This window comes from Myotis davidii, unplaced genomic scaffold (genome assembly GCF_000327345.1).
Source record: "Myotis davidii unplaced genomic scaffold, ASM32734v1 scaffold134, whole genome shotgun sequence".
In the NCBI taxonomy this organism is placed as follows: Eukaryota; Metazoa; Chordata; class Mammalia; order Chiroptera; family Vespertilionidae; genus Myotis; species Myotis davidii.
The window spans coordinates 3,626,190-3,645,943 of NW_006288853.1; the positions used below are offsets into that span (position 1 = coordinate 3,626,190).

Consider the following 19,754-nt stretch of genomic DNA (forward strand, 5'->3'; position numbering starts at 1 on the left):
AGTTTGGATTTCTGGCTCTTCTGGAAAAGCTGTTGAGGGTTGAATTGTGCAGTGTGTTAGAGATTAAGAAAGTGGAAGAAGGAGGAAAACAAATCCTTTCTTCTCTGCAGCATTGCAGGGTGGAAGATTTTGATTTTCATTAGTATCTGGCCAAAGAATAAATATTAGCCAGGAACAATGAATGAGTTGATCTCGTTGATTCATGAGGCCGGGACCTGGCTTTAACAGTTCCAGGAAAGCATGGTGATGTCTTTGTACCCCCTGTCTAAGTTTGGTGATTGGGTTTCAGTAATATGTTAACTATTGGGTAATTATTTTGTAAAAGAAGGGGATTGGAAGAGAAGGGGACAAGTTATAATGTAGAGAAACTGTTTTTAACCAAGAGTGCCTATCAGAATCATATGGGGGTGGTTTTACAAAACATTTTTTTCTGGGCTCCACTCTGTACTTACTGAACCATCGGGTGGGATATTCTCAGAAAAGCTCGTTGGATGATTTTGATGCACTTCACTGGTTTTGATGTTCTTCACTAGTGGCAAGAGTATTGACCAGGAAGTTAGATTCTGATGGGGCCTCTGCATGTAGTTTGACCCGAGGGAAGGCACACTTTAGTATTAGTCTTTGAGCCTCAATTTCTTCATCCTTGAAAAGGATTGGGTTAGGTGGTCTCTAAGCTGCCTTCAAACAGCAACATTTTATGATTTTGAAGACAACTCTCCTGAAGTACTTTTCAAACTGACTCCTTTCAGTCTTTTTGGTTTTTTTTTTGGAAGTAGGTAATAGTGTAAGTCTCCAGCTGAGAGAAGAGTGAGTTTTGAGAAAATCCAAAAGCACTCAATATTTGTAGGACAATGTTCAGATCACTTAGCAGTGTTGTCTGTCTTAGCTGGGAGAGTAGTAAAGCTGTGGCTCTTAATTTAGTTCCTGGAATAAACTAGATGATGTAACTATGAGAACTGTCTATTTTGAACCTGTTGGTTTTCTGATAGTTTGTGCCACTGATAGTTTGGCTCTGGAAACCTGGGCTGTGGAAAAATGTAGTGGAAAAAAAACCAATGTATTTTGAGCCAGAAGGTTTGAGTCCTGGCTGTGAACTGTGTGACCTTTGGGCCTCTGTGTCTTCATCTGTGAAGGATGGAGAGTGGGTCATGAACGATCTTTAACCTCCCTTTTAATTTAACTCTGATGGCCTATGACATGATGTGTCGTGTGTGTTCATTAGAAGGGTGCCAGTGTGTGCAGAGTGTGGTTACAAATAACCAGCCATTCTTTTCTTGGTCAAGCCACCACTACTGGGAGAAATGTGGGAGAGGAGGTGGCAGGATCTTCCTAGATCTTAGGAAACAAATTGTCATAAGTATATGCAATATTTCACTTTAGTTGAATAAATGTTGAGTTCCTACCATGTTGAAGATGCTATTCTCGGTGGTGTAGGAGATACAAAAATCAGATCCTCCTTCTTGTTTATATTCTTATCAGACCTGGTACCATAAGAGAGTCCAGATATTGAAATAATCATCTGGTTATTCTCCCACACCAGGATAGAGTGCTTTCCTTCTAGGACAGATGAACTCATTTGGCTCATGCAGTTTGGCCCTGATTGACTCCTGAGAAATAACCTGAATTGTGGCATACGGATATTTGGCATCTTACAAATGCAGAGAAGACGTTGTGCTATGTAAGAAGATGAACCTTTTGTAAGGAAGTAGCTTTCCCCGAATCCTGATTTACAATGATACTGCAGTGGTATTATTAGGCATTACTGTTTTGAATTTTTTCTCTAGTGAGTGACACTTGGAAGCCTGGTCTGTGTTGTGGTCAGCAGTCTGTATTTGGACAAAGCAGGAAGTTTGAAAGGTACAAGTTGTTATTAGACCCAAAGGAAACTAATTTGTGTGCACTTCAGTTTTGACCAGACATCATTAGAAGACTTTGTTCTGTGTAATACTCAGCTGAGAGAATTACTGCCTTTTCTTTGGCAAGCAATCTGGGTCTCTGTGGCAGTTCAGGAATTATCAGTAGAGTAGATCACGACAGCGGAAATATTTTTCTTTAAAGTTTAGCTTGATTTTTTAAAAAATATATATTTTATTGATTTTTTACAGAGAGGAAGGGAGAGGGATAGAGAGTTAGAAACATCGATGAGAGAGAAGCATCGATCAGCTGCCTCCTCCACATCTCCCACTGGGGATGTGCCCGCAACCAAGGTACATGCCCCTGACCGGAAGTGAACCTGGGACCCGTCAGTCTCCAGACCGACGCTCTATCCAGTGAGCCAAACCAGCCAGGGCGTTAGCTTGATTTTTTAATGTGAGAGGAACAAGGAGAAAGTACATTGAAATGTCTTTTTGGTTCCTTTGCTTGGCTTTACAGCTCTTTGGTACTCTTCTTTTAGGCTGTATTCCTCCAGTTAGGTTTTGGTGTTTATAATGTTTTGAAGTCCTGAGCAATGGTTCCAGAAGTCTTGGATTCAACTTGAAGTGTGAAGTCCTGGGTTTTAGCTCTGACTCTGCTATTTACTATTTGGTTTGCCATAGAGCAAGTCACTTAACCTTTCTTAACTTGTTTTCCCCACTCATAAAGTGAAATTTTTCATTAACCTAAGAACCTCATGAGGTTATAAAGTACAAATAAGATAATATAAAAGATGTTTAAAAATTTTAAGTTGTATAAATATTACCATGTATCCTCTATTAATAAGTAATGCTTTTAAGTGCTTCATCCTTTCCTGTATGTTTGTCTTGGGCCTTTGGCCTTCTCTTTCTTTTCTTTTTTTAAAAAATATATTTATTGATTTCAGAGAGGAAGGAAGAGGGAGAGAGAGATAGAAACATCTATCTCTCAGTGATGAGAATCATTGATCGGCTGCCTCCTGCATGCCCCCTACTGGGGATTGAGCCCACAATCCAGGCATGTGCCCTTGGCTAGAATCGAACCTGGGACCCTCCAGTCCTCAGGCCGACGCTCTATCCACTGAAGGCTAGGGCAAGGCCTTCTCTTTCTTAATTAGTTCTTTTCCCTCTGTAATCAGGTGGCCATCTAATCTTTGGGTTTTAAAGGGAAGAGAAAGTTTTGAGTGAAGCAAACTGGTGAACTCTCATCCCTGTAAAATAGTGTCATGTAGGTGGTGAGCACTCAGGAATAATTGTTGAATAGGTGGAAACCCTTACGCAGTAGGCATCTCTGTAGCAGTGGCATCATTGTGGGGCTGGTCTCATAGGATGGTGTGGTAGGCAGTTCTAGGGGCTGCCTGAGTGGAGATGCCATTGTCCTTAAATAAGACAAATGCAGATGGTTAGCTCCTCTTGAGTAGGGATTGCTACGATTTGTATTAGCTCCCAGGAAAGAAGCACCATCCGTGTGGACCTGGAAATATATTTTAATGATTCTCATTTGTAGAATGTTTCTTCTGGTATAAATTGGTAATTAAGAAATTGAATGGGGAAAAATCGCCCTCTAACTTGCAGTTGGTCAAGTATAGTACTAGTTCTCAAAGAAGTTTTCTTGGGAGAAAAGGGGTGCGGGTAGTGCCAGTATGGGAAGTTTGCTTATAGAATCTTGTTCTCTTGGGGTGATTTAGGGTCTGAAAGAGATTAATTAACATTATTGGGGATAACGGTGACTATCGATAGGAAATTAACTCATGACTGAAGAATTCTGAATCTCCATTGACTTAGTTACTTCATCACATCATAATCCTGGCCTCACAAAAATGTTAAGAGAATAAATTACAAGTATAAAAAGTATTGAGAATCATGTTAGTGTTCATTCTCTTCACTGCCTTATACAACCACATTCCAAATTTAAGGAAGCCAGGAGTAAAACCACTCTAGGGCACTAATTTCAAACCTGAAGGTCATGATTTATTTAGAGGAACATAAAATCAATTTAGTGGGGTCAAGCATTTAAAAAAAGAAGGAAGAAATAGAAATGTGAGTGCATCACAAGTAATAAGGTGTTAGGTATTAGGTGTTTGGAAATTATTGGTTTGGTTTTCTATCTTTTCGTTGCTATGTGTACTAGATTGTGTTGTAAAATGTGTTTCTGTGGGACCGTGTTGGAAAAGTTTGAAACTCATGGGTCTCACAGGTAAACACACCCAGATTTGCAGAATTCCACCATCGTGTTACATTCATGAAAGTGTCTTGCTGCTTTGAAGTGATTTGAGGGCTAAAGGAATTCATTATGTTTGGGAATAGCAGGATATTAAACTCCCATAAGTTCTAGCAGCTGTCTAATAATGATTAGGATTATTGAATACTATTGTGATGTATTTTAAGGCACCACCTAAATCATTAGAATAAGAAGAGAAAGGCTGGTAGTTTAGTCTTCATTATTTGACAATAGCTTCTTAAAAGTAGTTAACATTTTGAATCTTCATACTACTAAGGTTTATCAATTTATTTCCTTTAATTGATATACTTTAATAATATACTTTCAAAAGTGATGGTATTTTTTACTGTCATTTTATTTATTTATTTATTTTTAAAATATATTTTATTGATTTTTTTACAGAGAGGAAGGGAGAGAGAGAGAGAGAGTTAGAAACATCGATGGGAGAGAAACATTAATCAGCTGCCTCCTGCACATCTCCTACTGGGGATGTGCCCACAACCCAGGTACATGCCCTTGACCGGAATCGAACCTGGGACCTTTCAGTCCGCAGGCCGACGCTCTATCCACTGAGCCAAACCGGTTTCAGCTACTGTCATTTTATATATTTCCATTGAGCAAAGTATTTTTTTCTCTCTAGAGGAATATATTTCCAATTTTATAACAAAGTGTTAAAGGAAGGAATGCCTTATGTGGGGAAATTTTACCCAAACTACTGTCCTGTTAAGCAAGGGCTGGAGATAACACATCCACACATACTCACAGATACATACACAGATACAATTTATTTTGAGATGATTATTTTGTGTTCCTTCTAGATAAAGAATTGGAGACACAGATTGGTGAAATAATTTGCTAGGAGTTACACGAGAACATACATTGTGCAAAGAAAACTCTTAGAGTGGCACTGGATCATAATGTGTTCTTTGCCTATGAACACTGAAAATAAAGAGTTGGAAGAGTACTGAGTAGTAAGTCAGCAGGCCTGGATTCCTAGTCTGTGCTCTGATAGAGCCTGTCTGCATAAGGTTAGGCATGTTGTTTTAGGTTGGGGTCTCTGTTCAATCTCCAAAGGTCCCTTCAGCATTTAGGTTGTTGCTTCCCAAATGGCTGAGTATTGCATCAGGCCCCATCCTGGGGTTTGTGCTGTTTGCAAGGCCCCAAGGAACTGCCTCATTCTTTTTCTCCAAGGAGAGAGCATACATTACCCCACAGAGCCCATAATGCAATGACATGTCAGCGCTATGTGCTTCAATTCATTGGGGACTGAGCCTAGGTTGTTTGTAGTAACCAAGAAGGATCTTGGAATGAGGCCAGGAGATGTAATTTCTGTGACCAACTAGTTCATGCTCAAAAAGCTTGTTAGGATCCATCCAAGTACAGTATCATTCTGGCTTTGGAGTAAGAGAAATTAGAACTGTATCTCCTGTTAAAGACTTTGGATTCAAGGACTCCCATTATATTCTTATAGCAATTACATATATATATATATATATTTTTTCTTGCCAAATATAATTTTATAGATTTTAGCAAGGAATGCCTTCATATCTTAATAGGCTTAAAGATTAAATTAGTTGCATTTGCTGATTCTTTGACCTCTCCCTAATATTAGTTATATTGCTTTATTGTTCAGTGCTGTGAAGAGTGATAATATCTACAGTCATCTTTTGACATTGGCAATAACCTCTGTTTTCTGGGTAAATTAGGAACTATATCACCAGAGGAAAATCTGACCTGAATGATCAGCTGTGGGCAAACTACGGCCCGCAGGCCGGATCCGGCCCGTTTGAAATGAATAAAACTAAAAAAAAAAAAAAAAAAAAAGACCGTACCCCTTTATGTAATGATGGTTACTTTGAATTTATATTAGTTCACACAAACACTCCATCCATGCTTTTGTTCTGGCCCTCCGGTCCAGTTTAAGAACCCATTGTGGCCCTCGAGTCAAAAAGTTTGCCCACCCCCTGTGAATGATTGTTGTTCCATCATCCCGTTCATCCACACTATTAAACCGTTTGGTTTGATCACAGCTTTCACCACAAGATACTTTATAATGATGGAAATTATGACATGTTTGATGATGATGGACTCCTCTGGTCTTTCCTCAGGTCTTGACTGCCACTGCCACTGGTGTGCAGATTTGAGGTTGTTGATAGCAACAGTGGGCTCTGGGGAATGGTCACCAAGAACTTAAGAGGAGGTTGTAGATAAGCCATGTTTCCATGGATAGCCCTCTAGGGAACCCAGTACTTGCCTAAAGTTAATGACCTTATGCCGCAGCCTAATTGCTAAGGGTATACATGTTTTCAAAAAACATTTGTTGAGCACTGTCCCTTCTAAGCTTTCATGCACCTATTAGATAGAACATTGGAAATGTTCAACAGGAAATATCATTATCTTTTTCTCAAAATCACTCCTACCTTCTTCTACTTCCCCTCCTGTTCTTTTACTCAGTTTCTCAACTTGAACTTGGAATTATTTGTATCCTTTTCACTCCATACTTTCTATGTCTAATAAGTTATAAAACCCTGTTTGCTTCACTACCAAAAATGTTTTTCAAATCCATACTGCTTTTTGTCCCCAATGTTTTACTGTTTAAGGTCAAGCCCAGTTTATTTTTCTCCTGGACTGTTTCAATAATCCCTTTAAACTAAAATTTTCATTTCTAATCTCTGTCCTCCTTCTTTTTAGCTCTCAGTCAGTTATCTTTTTTTAAAAATTACTTTTCTGATTAACAACACATGACTTTTATTTTTGTTTTTGTTGTTTTACAGTTTGCTTTATTTTTACTCAACATTATATTCTGGAAATTTTTCCATGTAGTTCATTCAGATCTATCTTCTTTTTAATGCTGCATTAAAATGTGTCCAGTCCTGGTCAGGTGGCTCAGTTGGTTGGAGCATCATCCCTACACCAGAAGGTTGCGGGTTTGATTCCTGGTCAGGGTGTATACCTAGGTTGTGGGTTTGATTCCCCATTGGGATGCATACGGGAGGCAACTGATCAATGTTTCTCTTACATTGATGTTTTTTTTCTCTTTCTCTCTGTCTCTCCTGTCTCTCGCCCTCTTCCTCTCTCTCTAAACTCAGTAAAAAATACAGCCTCAGGTGAGGATTAAAAAAAGTGTTTATTATAGTTTATTTAGCCATTCCTTTATGAATGAACATTTTTGTTATTTACATTTTTCCCTTTGTTACAGAGAATACTGGAGTGAGTGTCCATATCACTCCATCAATACTGGAGTGATGCCAAAAAGTGGGATTTCTGGGTCAAAATGAATGAATGTTGACAGTTGACACTGGCAACTCACGTTACAAAAACTGCCTATCGATTTATACTCCCACTTTCCATGCCCTTTTTTATTTTTTTTTAAAGGATCATTGGTAATCTGGACTTAGTGTATTTCTGCCTCAGTGCTCTAATTGACATATTTACTCATTTACTGTCAGCCACTGTCCTAGTTTTTATTCAGTACAAATTGTGTGCTGGGCAATCTCTATATGCTGGGGATTTAGTACCTGGTAAGACAGATAGGATCCCTGCCCTCATCTAGCTTACCATCCTAACACATAAACTTTTTGCTATTCCCAGATTTCTTTTCTGCATTTGCAGCTACTTTTCTCTCTTCCTCCTATGGCTTTTTTTTTTTTTAATGTTTTTTGCCTGAGTAATTTTCTTTGATCATTCTTGTACCTTTTTAACCTGGTTAGATTTTATCTTCTGTCATATCTTCCTTATCTCCTCTTAGGTAGAGTTAGATAGGCCTTCCTCAGTGGTCTCTCTTACCACCTCACTTGCATTCTTTTTATAGTGTTTATGGTGAAGAGTTTTTTTTTTTTTATTAAGGTATTACAAATGTGTCCTCATCCCCCTCATTAACCCCGAGTTTGTTTTTTTTAATTTATTTTTTATTGATTTCAGAGAGGAAGGGAGAGGGGGAGGGGGAGAGGGAGAGGGAGAGAGAGAGAGAGAGAGAGACATCAGTGATGATAGAGAATCATAGATTGGCTGCCATACTCGGGGATCGAGCCCACAACCTGGGCATATGCCCTGACTGGGAATCAGTTGGTGCTCAACCACTGAGCCACACCAGCTGGGCTATGCTGAAGAGTTTAATTATTTGTTTATATATGTGTGCACTTGTGTATGCATGTATGTGTAGGCATGCACACTCACACACACACATACCTCTCCCATTAGAGTATAAGCTCAGTAAGGGCAGGCACTTGTGATACTTACCTAAATGCTCCCCCAGCTTAATGCCTTAAACATTGGAGATGCTTAATAAATGTTGAGTAAGTGAATGAATAACAAACTATCAGATTAACTTACTTTGTATAGGGCACACAGGGGCTTGTAAATATGACTAAGACCTGTCTTCAAGGACTAACCATGTAGTCAGGGAGATAAGAAACAGATGAGTAGACTGCAAGGTGATTTGTGATAAGCTCTGTGTAGAGCTGGGATGGGGAACCTTTATTCTGCCAAGGGCCACTTGGATATTTATAACATCATTTGCAGGCCATACACAATTATCAACTTAAAACTTACCCTGCTATACTTGGTCAAACATTTAATTAATTCACCCCTAATGCCGTGGCAGGGCCAGACCAAATAATTGACGTCCCCACTCCTGGTGTAGAGGCACAAATGGGTACTTGAGAATTTAAAGAGAGAGGTGTATTCTCATGAATAGGATATTCTGGTAAATTTCAGATGAGAGGACTTTTTTCTTATTTGTGAGTGATGCACATAGTGTTAAGATATGTCCCTGGCCCCCAGAGTTTTTAGTCAAATAGGGCCTTAGAGCAGAGATTGTAGTCTATGGTCTACATATGGTTTTTATAAAGAGAATATCTGGTGCTGTGTGTAATGATATGAAATTCAGATTTTAGCATCTGTAATTAAATATTGTTGAACACAGCCACGTTCTTTTGTGTACCCGCTGTCTGACTGCATTTGTGCTACAACAGCAGAGCTGCATCGCTGTAACAGACACTTCTTGGCCTGCGATGCCCACAGTACTTATTCTGGCCTTTCACAGCAACAGTCTGCCAAATCCTGGACAGAAGGTGGGAGAAATTCAGATAAAGTGAGAAGAGGAGAAAGACATCCATATTGAGAATGAATGTTTGAGTTGAGTGGGACAGTGAATACTGTAGTCATGCTGAAGCTTTAGAGCTGAAATGATGATCTAGCTTATCCTTTTATTTTACAGAATAGAGTGTTACAGATCAGAAATCTTGTCAAAGTCCACAGGACTTATAGAGGGGCAGTGTTCACTGGAGTGAAAGGAGCAGGAGCTTTGGGTGATAAGATTATTGCTGGGGTAGGGCCAGATTATGAATGTCCTTGCCCTTGAAAGATGAGAGTTGAAGAAAAACTAGAAACAGACTTTTCCTTTCTCTCTCTGAATGTAATATTTCTTTTTTTCTCTTGTATTTCTAGAAGGCCTTTGAGCCCTACTTCGAGATTTTGGAAGTATATTCCACAAAGGCCAAGAATTACGTAAATGGTCATTGCACCAAATATGAGCCCTGGCAGCTAATTGCATGGAGTGTCGTGTGGACCCTGCTGATAGTCTGGGTATATGAGTTTGTCTTCCAACCGGAGAGTAAGTATACGTCCTCTCTGTAAAGAAACAGTGGAGGTTCACTAGCTTTGAAACTCATAGTGATGATGACTGATTCCTTGCCTTTTAGTTTCGTTCCGATTTTTAAAATTTAATGGGAAGTGGCGAAGTCTTATTATAATAGGAATCTTGTGTAACTATTACTGCTTACTAGTATGTTGATTTTTCTGGATTTGCAACTTACATAAAAACTTGTAAGAAATTAGTCATTGTAAGGATCACAGATATCTGAGTGCGGCTTAAATCTTCGTCAGTTTTAGTTTCTAGTCTAGAACGTAATCGTGCCACCTGGACCTCCCAAAGTAGGAATCATTGCTTTAATTTTAGGCCATCCTTTCAAGATTAGGTGAAATTGAAACAGCACCCATACAATGATCATTTCAGTGTCTGCTGTGTACCAGGCACTGTGCTAGGCTCTGGGGATATCTAAATAAGTGATAGAGGGCCCTGTCTCTTGGACTTGACCTTCTGATATCAGGAGACAGTGCACTTTGAGCTTCCTGGGTAGTGCCTCCGGGAGCTAATTGATATGGGGAAGAGGAAGCCACTTCTCTAGAGTGTAGAAGATGAGAAGTCTTTTAGCCATCAGTTTGTAAATCCTACATCCTTCCTAAGGTCCTGCTTACCCTCCCTGCCACCCCCCCCCCAAAAAAAAAACAACCCCAACCTGATTACATATTTCCTCCTTGTTAATTATTTTCCCCTGAACTTTGTGCTTGGGAAGTAAATGGTAGGAGTGGTGGTGGGTGTTCTGTAGCACTCCTGAATCCCTTTCCTACCCTTATTAGGGTATCCCAGTTAACTTCCTTGGGATAAGAAACCATTAACATTGAAGGAATTTGCTTGTCATTTCTCATATGTCTAAAATTTCAACAACTATCTTTTTCCCTGATAACATTTGTTTGAAGGGGCTCTTTAACTATTTTTTCTGCTTTTCTTTCTCTCCCCCCAGGAAAATCAAATTAGAAGCTAGATTCTGTTTTATTTCTATCATGCAAATAGCCATTGAGCCATTCTGTAACATTGCATAGTAAAACTAGTTCACTCCAGCTTTAAACACCCAGTCCTCAGTTTCTGTTCCTAGTCTTTGCAGGCTTTTCTCAAACTCTGAAAAGGTAGATAGACTAACTCTGTTAGCGCCTGTACTTGTGCTAGTCCCAGGCTGTGTCTGCTCTGTGGTTGGAAATGGACACAGTCCTTGTCTTTTTGCTCAGGCTTATTCCTTTCTGGGAACCTTTTTTTTTTTTAATTTATCTTTATTGTTGAAAGTGTTACAGACGTTCCCCTTTTTACCCCCATGAGCCCCCTCCACCCAGGCCTTCCCCACACTGTTGTCTGGGCTATGTATATATGCATATAAGTTCATTGGTTCATCTCTTCCTGCTTTCCCCCTGCCTCCCCTACACCCTTTGAAATATGTCAGTCTGTTGTATGTTTCAATGTCTAGATCTTTTCTGTTCATCAGTTTATTTTGTTCATTAGATTTCACATATAACTGAGAGCATATGATACTTGTCTTTCTCTGACTGGCGTATTTTGCTTAAGTATAAGACTCTCCAGTCTCAATTCTTATCCCAATACCTCCATGCTGTCTCAAAAGGTAAGAGATCCTTATTTTTTACAGTTGCATAATATTCCATGGTGTGAATATACCAGTTTTTAAATCATCTACTGATGGGCACTTGGGCTGTTTCCAAATCTTAGCTATTGCAAATAATGCTGCTGTGGGCATAGGGGTGCATATATTATTTCTGATTAGTGTTTCTGGTTTCTTGGGATATATTCCAAGCAGTGGTATCACTGGGTCAAATGGCAGTTCCATTTTTAATTTTTTGAGGAAACTCCACACTGTTTTCCATTGTGGTTGTGCCAGTCTGCATTCCCACCAACAGTGTGCTAGGGTTCCTTTTTCTTCGCATCCTAGCCAGTACTTGTTGTTTGTTGATTTACTGATGATAGTCATTCTGGCAGGTGTGAGGTGGTACCTCATTGTTGTTTTAATTTGCATCTCTCTAATGATTAGTGACTGAGCAGTTTTTTATATGTCTCTTGGCCATCTGCATGTCTGTCCAGGTCTTCTGCCCATTTTTTAATTGGGTTGTCTTCCTTTTTTGAGTTGTATGAGTACTTTATATATTTTGGAAACTAAACCCTTACCAGATGTATTATTGGCAAATATGTTTTCCCACATAATGGGTCCCTTTTCATTTTGCTGCTGGTTTCTTTTGCTGTGCAGAAGCTTTTTAGTTTGATATAATCCCACTTGTTTTTTCCCCCTTTGTTTTTCTTGTCCTAGGTGATATATCGGTGAAAATTCTCCTTGAGATGTCTGATATTTTGCTGTCTACGGTTTCTTCTAGGAGTTTTATGGTTTTATGACTTCCATTTAGTCTTTTATCCGTTTTGAGTTTATTATTGTGTATGGTGTAAGTTGGTGGTCTAGTTTCATTTTTTTGCAAGTACCTGTCCAGTTATCCCAGCACCATTTATTGAAGAGACTGCCTTCACTCCATTGTATGCTCTTGCCTCCTCTGTCAAATATTAATTGAGCATATGGCTTAAGTCAATTGCTGGGTTCTCTGTTCTGTTTCATTGATCTTTGTGCCTATTCTTGTGCTAGTACTAGGCTGTTTTGATTATGGTGGCTTTGTAGTATAACTTCAAATCTGGTATTATGATTCCTCCAACTTTGTTCTTGTTTCTCAAGATTGCTGCAGCTATTTGGGGTCTTTTTTGGTTCCATATACATTTTTGGAGTATTGTTCTAGATCTGTGAAATATGCCATTGGTATTTTGGTAAGGATTGTATCAAATGTATAGATTGCTTTGGGTAGTATGTACATTTTAATGATATTAATCCTACTAATCCATGAACGCAGGAAGCCACCAGCTTGTCCTTCCAGGTGAAGTGGCCTATTCCATAGGACTTTCAGGAGTAGCAATAAATCCTTCCTTCCTCCCTCCCTCCCTCCCTCTCTTCCTTCCTTCTTCTTTTTTCCCCCTGCCTTCAGTGAGCCGATATATTTATTGACTAAAGCCATTTTTTATAAAAGTATTACTTATTTCACCTTACCTTGTTAGTCCTCACCCAAATATATTTTTCCCATTGATTTTCAGAGAGAGTGGAAGAGAGGGGGAGAGACAGAGAAAGAAACATCGATGTGAGAGAGAAACATCAATTGGTTGCCTCCTGCATATTCCCTGACCGGGGCCAGGATCAAGCCTATGATGAGGTTCATGCCCTTGACCTGGAATCGAACCAGCAACACTTTGGTCCAAGGGCTAGTGCTCTAACCACTGCTCAGTGGCCAGGGTTCTTTTATTTTATTACTAGAGGCCTAGTGCATGTGTTCATGCACCAGTGGGGTCCCTAAGCCTGGCCTGTGGAGATCGGGCCGATACTGGCAGTCCGACATCCTCCAAGAGGTCCTGGAGTTCGAGAGGGCACTCTGCAAAGTTGCTGTTGCTCAGCAGTTCCTGTGTTGAGTGTCTGCCCCCTGGTGGTCATTGTGCATCATAGCTACCGGCCGGTCAGCTGGTTGGCCAGTCACTTAGGCTTTTATATCTATACTAATAAAGGCTAATATGCTAATTAGACCGGTTGAACGGACATCTTCCGGTTGTCCTTCCAAACAAAGCCATGATAGCAGGGGCCGAGGCACAGGTGATTAAGGGTGATCAGGCCAGCAGGGGAGAGTGGTTAGGGGTGATCAGGCAGGTAGAGTGGTTAGGGGTGATCAGGCAGGCAGGCAGGTGAACAGTTAGGAGCCAGTGGTCCCGGATTGCGAGAGGGATGTCCAACTGCCGCTTTAGGCAGGATCCTGACCCCAAGGGATCCTGGATTGGAGAGGGTGCAGGCCGGGCTGAGGGATCTCCTCCCCCCGCCCCTCCCGTGCACGAATTTTGTGCACCGGGCCTCTAGTATATAGATCATAAGATATACATACATAAGATAACATTTCCCATTTTCCCCATTTTAAAAATGTACATTTTAGGGGTATTACATTCACAGTGTTGTGCACCCATCACTACCATCCCTCTTTAGAGCTTTCTCATCATCCTAAACGGAAATTCTGTCCTATTAAACAATTGCTCCCTATACCCTCCTCTCCCCAGCTCCTGATAGCCACTATTCTATTTACTTTTCCTTTTAAGATAGTGCATTTGTAAAAACAGACAAGGTTAGAGATTTGTATTCCTTTGCTATAATTAGTATTAGCTTTAGGTGTTTACTTCTATTTCCAGTTCTGCAGCCCACAGTGCTCATGTACATTTTGCTTAACTGGTAGAAGCAGAGCATCCTAGGTCCTGGTACTTACAGCCTTTAGTGTTCCAAAAACAATGTGCTGGCCCCGAAGCATTCCATGAGGAAATTCATAGTAGCAGGGTACACCTAGATCTTTGTGAGCTCAATTCAAGCCATTTCAGTTGTTTTATTTTTAATAACGTATTTTTTATTATTACAGAAGTATATGTTTATTGTACAAAATCAGACATAGGTAAGCCATCATAAGAAAATTAAAGTTTTGCTACCTAGATCTAACCACTGTTTGTGTCTATATTACGTATCCATACAAAATGCAGTTTCTGTAGGTCAAAAATTGTTGAATGTTGGCAATTTCATAGTTTTATGCATATATATACACACAGCACCCTTCTTGTTTTGTAACTTCCAACTTGAATTTTAGACACATAAAAATATTTGTCTTCCCTCCAGACATTGGAGATCATTTTGATGGCAATGCCATGTTTTTTTCAGAAACTTGCTCATGAAGAGAAGTATTTATTCTACATATCACTGAACAATCAAGTATATTGCCCTAGAGGAGTCTAAAGTCTGGACTAGTGATAAACTTTGCTAATACTGAAACTCTGAATACTTTTCTGAGGGAAAGGGTAATTCTAGAACACAGAATGGATGCCAGGGTAGATAAGGGCAAGCAGCAGCAGGAACTGGTGGGAGGATGGGCAAGGGGTAGCAGCTCTCAGGTGTTCTCTCTTCCTTCTTTATGCTGTATCAGTATCTGCTCAAATACTTATCACTTGATGCTGCCTTTAACTGATTGTCAGTAGTTCATCAACAGAAATCAGTTATGCGGTAGGAGGGTGTGATCAACTCTCCCAGTTTCTAGCCCTGACAACACCCTTAAGTTCTCGTAGCCTGTTTCCTCACAATAAATTGAGCATAAAAATACCTGCCTTACCGAATCATAGGATAATATGAGGATTGAGTGGCATAATTTGTGTGGAAGGAATTTGTAAACTGTAAAGAGCCATGCATTGATTTTCTTACATTGACATTTTCTATTTATTACCTTAATGTATTCTAATTACTTTTCTTTCTGTACTTCTGGGGACTTTTACTTTCGAGATCATCTTTTTAGATAGTGACCACATGGTCTTCTCATTTTAATGTCTCTATCTCTGATCCTGTATTATGTTCTTTTTACCCTATACCATTTCATTTCACCTTTCATCAAATTAGTCTATTCTTTCTTCTCTATCTAGTCACATTACTATACTTTTGGACACCTGAATCAGTTTGCTAATTTGTGGACCTCTTTCCACCTCATTAATTACTACTTCATTTATGAAATAAAAAAGTGGTTCTGAATCTTTACAGCTTTATAGCTTTAACATGGCTAGAGATACAGTTGACACTTGAACAACATGGGATTAGGGGGACTGACCCCTGCACAGTCGAAAATCCATGTGTAACTTTTTTTTGTTGTTAATCCACACCTGAGGATATTATTTCCGTTGCTTTTTAGAGAGAGTGGAAGGGAGGGAGGGATTAGTGGGAGGGGGTGAAAGACAGAGAGAGACACTTAGATTAGTTGCTTCTAGGATCAAATCTGCAACCCAGATACATGCCTTTGATCAGGAATCAAACCTGAGACCCTTCAATGAGCAGGCCAGCGCTCTAACCATTGAGCACACCAGCTAGGGCCCATGTATAACTTTTGATTCCCCCAAAACTTAACTACAGTCCCTCGCTATCTTCAGGCAATTGGTCCCAGGACTCCCCACGGATACCAGAATTAGTGGATGCTCAGGTCCCTTATATAAAACTAGAGGTCTGATGCACAAAATTCGTGCAAGGGTCTCGGCCCTCACAGCCCCAGCTGCCTCGGCCCTTGCAGCCCCAGCTTTGTCTGGAAGGTCGTCTGGACGGTCATTTCACAGTTCGGCCTTTCAGTCAATTTGCATATTACGCTTTTACTATTATAGATGGCCTAGAACAGTGATGGTGAACCTATGACACATGTGTCAGAGGTGACACGCGAACTCATTTTTTTGGTTGATTTTTCTTAGTTAAATGGCATTTAAATATATAAAATAAATATCAAAAATATAAATCTTTGTTTTACTATGGTTGCAAATATCAAAAAATTTCTATATGTGACACGGCACCAGAGTTAAGTTAGGGTTTTTCAAAATGCTGTCACGCCGAGCTCAAAAGGTTCGCCATCACTGGCCTAGAACAATGCATGTAGTTAGTCCTTCTCCACTGCAGATTTCCCAACTGCGATCAAAAGTACTGTTTGTGATTCACAGCAGATTGGAAATCTGGGGATTCAGAGTGCTGTATATTTATTTAAAAAAATCTGCATATAAGCGGACCCATTCAGTTCAAACCTATGTTGTTCAAGGGTCAACTATAGTCAAATAACAAGCAGTTTAAATATCCAATACTAAGTTATACTCATTTGATGGACTATTTTTATTAATGTAGAAAATGCTTTAAGTGAGAAGAGTATACAATATTATATATACAATAAGATCTGTTACATATTACAATGTGTAGAACATGGGACTGAAAGGAAATACTTCAAAATGTAAACAAAAAAGTAACTACAGGTAAGAGGTTTTAGTCCTTTTGTCTTCTTATTCAGTCTGTGTCTTAACTACTGGCTCTTGTCCCAGTCATTTATAGAGAGTTAACCATAGAGTGAGGTGGAAAGACAGGGATGCAACCTAAGCAAAAACAGCAAGATGCAAGACTTTATATAACGACTAAAAGAAGGTACACACACATTCTGTTGTTGAGAGCACACTCCTTGTGGCCAGAGAAGTTGGAATGCCCAGATCTCCTAGCAATGCAGTAAAAGTTCATGTCCAGTTCATGCCCTGTACGAAAGCTCAGTATAGATTCCTTATACACATTTGGGGTAACTGAACTGTTGTGCATTTGAAGCAGCATAGAGTCCTGGGACTTCACTTAAATCCCTGCTCCATCACCGATTTGATCTGTGGCCTTGAACAAGTTAATAATGCTTTCACCCATTGTTGCCTTTGGATAGTACGTAGTACCTCCTGTGCCAACCTCAAAATCTTGTTGTCAGAGTCAATTAGATATAGTGAATGTGAATTCATTAAAGGCAGAATACTCTATTTCGATGCCATGTATTTATAATTATTGTCATTAACAGGATCAGAATTCCGTATTTGCTTATGTACTGGCCAACAGGATGGAGTCTGATTGATATAATGATATTGAAGGCCTTTTCAGGTCCAGAAAATGTTGTTAGGATATATGTTGAATGAGAGATGAGTCTAGATCCTGAAAAAAGCAAGCATTGGTCATTTGTTTTCAGAGAGGGAAGAGAAATGTTGGACCTCTGTAAACCTTGAGGAGGTAGAAAATTCTGGAATACATATGTCATTTGACCAAGCAGTCCTGTTTCTGGGAATTTATTCTGTAGGTATTGTTGTATGTATGGAGTACGGTATGTGTTATAAAGTTTATTTTAGCATGGTTTGTAATAGCAAATACTAGAAACAACCTAAGTGCCCATCAGGAAGGGGCAGGTTAAGTAAATTATGGCAATACATATAATGAAATACTCTACAGCTATAAAAAATGAGTGATGTAGCACCAATCTTTTAAGAAAAAATATTTTTATTGATTTCAGAGAGGAGAAGGAAGAGGGAGAGAGATACAGTAACATTAATGATGAGAGAAGAGAGAAACCAATGATGAAAGAGAAAATCATTGATTGACTGCCTCCTACTGGGGATGTGCCCTGACTGGAGATGTGTCCTGACCTCCTGATTCATAGGTTGATGCTCAACCACTGAGCACACATGACTAGCGTGTTGTATCCATAGATAATAGAACCATTTGTTTCTTTTAGGTTTATGGTCAAGGTTTAAAAAGAAATGCTTTAAACTCATCAGGAAGATGCCTATTATTGGTCGCAAGGTAAGTGGGATCTGTATAGATCTTCCTCCCTTACCCACCCCCATGGTCATACCTCTTTTTTTTATTGACTGAACCTGGTATTCTCAAGGGGGAGGTGTGTTTGTGTCCTCCACCTCCAAGGAACATTTGATAATGTTTGGAGACATTTTTGGTTATCACAGCTGGAGAGGAATGCTGTTGGCATTTAGTGGGTAGTGGCCAGGGAAGCTGCTTAAACTTCCTACATACAATGCACAGGACTACCCCTGCACACAGCAGAGGATTATGGCTCAACATGTCAGAATCTCCAAGATCGAGAAACCTTAACCTTTTCTGCAACATATGAGACTAAAGGAGAAAGGAGATGTCTGTCAAGAATTTGAAATTAGAAAACTTGACAGAAGTGACATGAGCAATATTTGCTGGGCTGATGGTAGTTATTTATGTGGGGGTGAGTGTTTATGTGGTTTAGATCAAGGTTGGCAAACTCTCTGTAAAGGCTGGATATGAAACATTTTAGGCTTTGTAGGCCATACTGTGTCACAGCTCCTCAACTCTGCCCTTGCAGAGGGAATGCAGCAACAGGATCATAGGTAGAGGAATGAATCTGGCTGTATTCCAGGGAGCTTTCTTTACAAAAATAGGCGTAGGCCAGATTTGGGTTGTAGTTTGCTGATCCCAGGTTTAGAAACTTCGATAACAGAGCTATTCTCTTGCTCTTTGTACCTATCCATAGTCTAGTATGTTCCCTTTCCTGTATTTTCTCTGCCCTCACCCTCACTGAGGATAAAACAGTCACCTCTGTACCCTTCCTTTTTATCACAGATGAAGATAAACAGGGCAGGCCCCATTGCAAGCTTTAAGGAAGCAAATGAGTTCTTGATGTCTTCATCTCCTCCAGTATCCTGCCCTTCACCTCAGCTTCTCATCAATCTTTCTTTTATTTTTGACTTTCAATTCCCTTTTCTGGCCAGACCAGCAATGATGTCAGTTATCTTTAGCCTTTAACTGAAATCCATTCAGAGCACTATATAAACACTTCCAACTATGTATTATCAAGTTCATTTCCTGTGGGGAAGTAGAAGTAATAACGGGTGGAGATAGGGCATGAGAGTAGATACATAGGCTTTTATTTTACTTCAAATTACATTAAGCCCCCAAATTAAATCTCCTTTGGTCCTTATAGAGTAAGGGGTCAGGGAAGAGGGAAGATATAATGGATTGACTGGCTCATTAAGGATAATAGCATTTCCCCTTTTCAGTCCCTATATTTTTCCTGCCCTTATTTTTCTTTGTGTTTTTTCTCTTTCAATTTCAGATTTTGAGACAGTGCTAGGGTTTCAGAACCTATTCTTAGATTTATGAACTAACAGAATTGGAAGGGGTTTAGAAACTATATAATGAATCACCTTTCATATTTTAGAAGCAGATTTTGAGGCTCAGAGACTAGTTATTTATTTTGAGTGAGCACTTTGGTTACAAGCTGTGGCCAGCCTGAGGGGATAGAATGCTGTCTTCCTGGCACTTCCCAGGGTAGCTTGAGTTATGTGGGGGGTGGTGTGCAGGGCCCCCAGAAGCCTCCTGTGCTCTGTACCTGTCTTCTGAAGGAGTTCATCACTTGGACGAGCACCAGAGTCCATTTTACTGCTGCTTGGCCCGTTTTCTGGTGCCTGTTCGTGGCTCTACCTTTGTTTCTTTAGCCGACACACTAGCTGCTGCCAGGGCAGAAACAAGGTCCAAATGTTGCCCTCAAAGAAGTGCTGACATTAGCAAATGCAAACCAAGTAAAGCAGTGGTGATGTTGACATGGTGGGGTGTTGGGGG

The 19,754-nt window shown here is 39.9% G+C and overlaps 1 protein-coding gene across 1 annotated transcript in view; it reads left to right on the top strand.

Moving 5' to 3' along the window:
* Positions 1 to 19,754, top strand: part of SGPL1 (sphingosine-1-phosphate lyase 1) — a 76,508-nt gene that overhangs the window by 32,639 nt on the left and 24,115 nt on the right. Inside the window, exons 2-3 of the mRNA XM_006760945.2 lie at positions 9,562 to 9,727; positions 17,884 to 17,951. Of these exons, the coding sequence (XP_006761008.1) occupies positions 9,562 to 9,727; positions 17,884 to 17,951 (234 nt within the window). The remainder of the gene's footprint in view (positions 1 to 9,561; positions 9,728 to 17,883; positions 17,952 to 19,754) is intronic.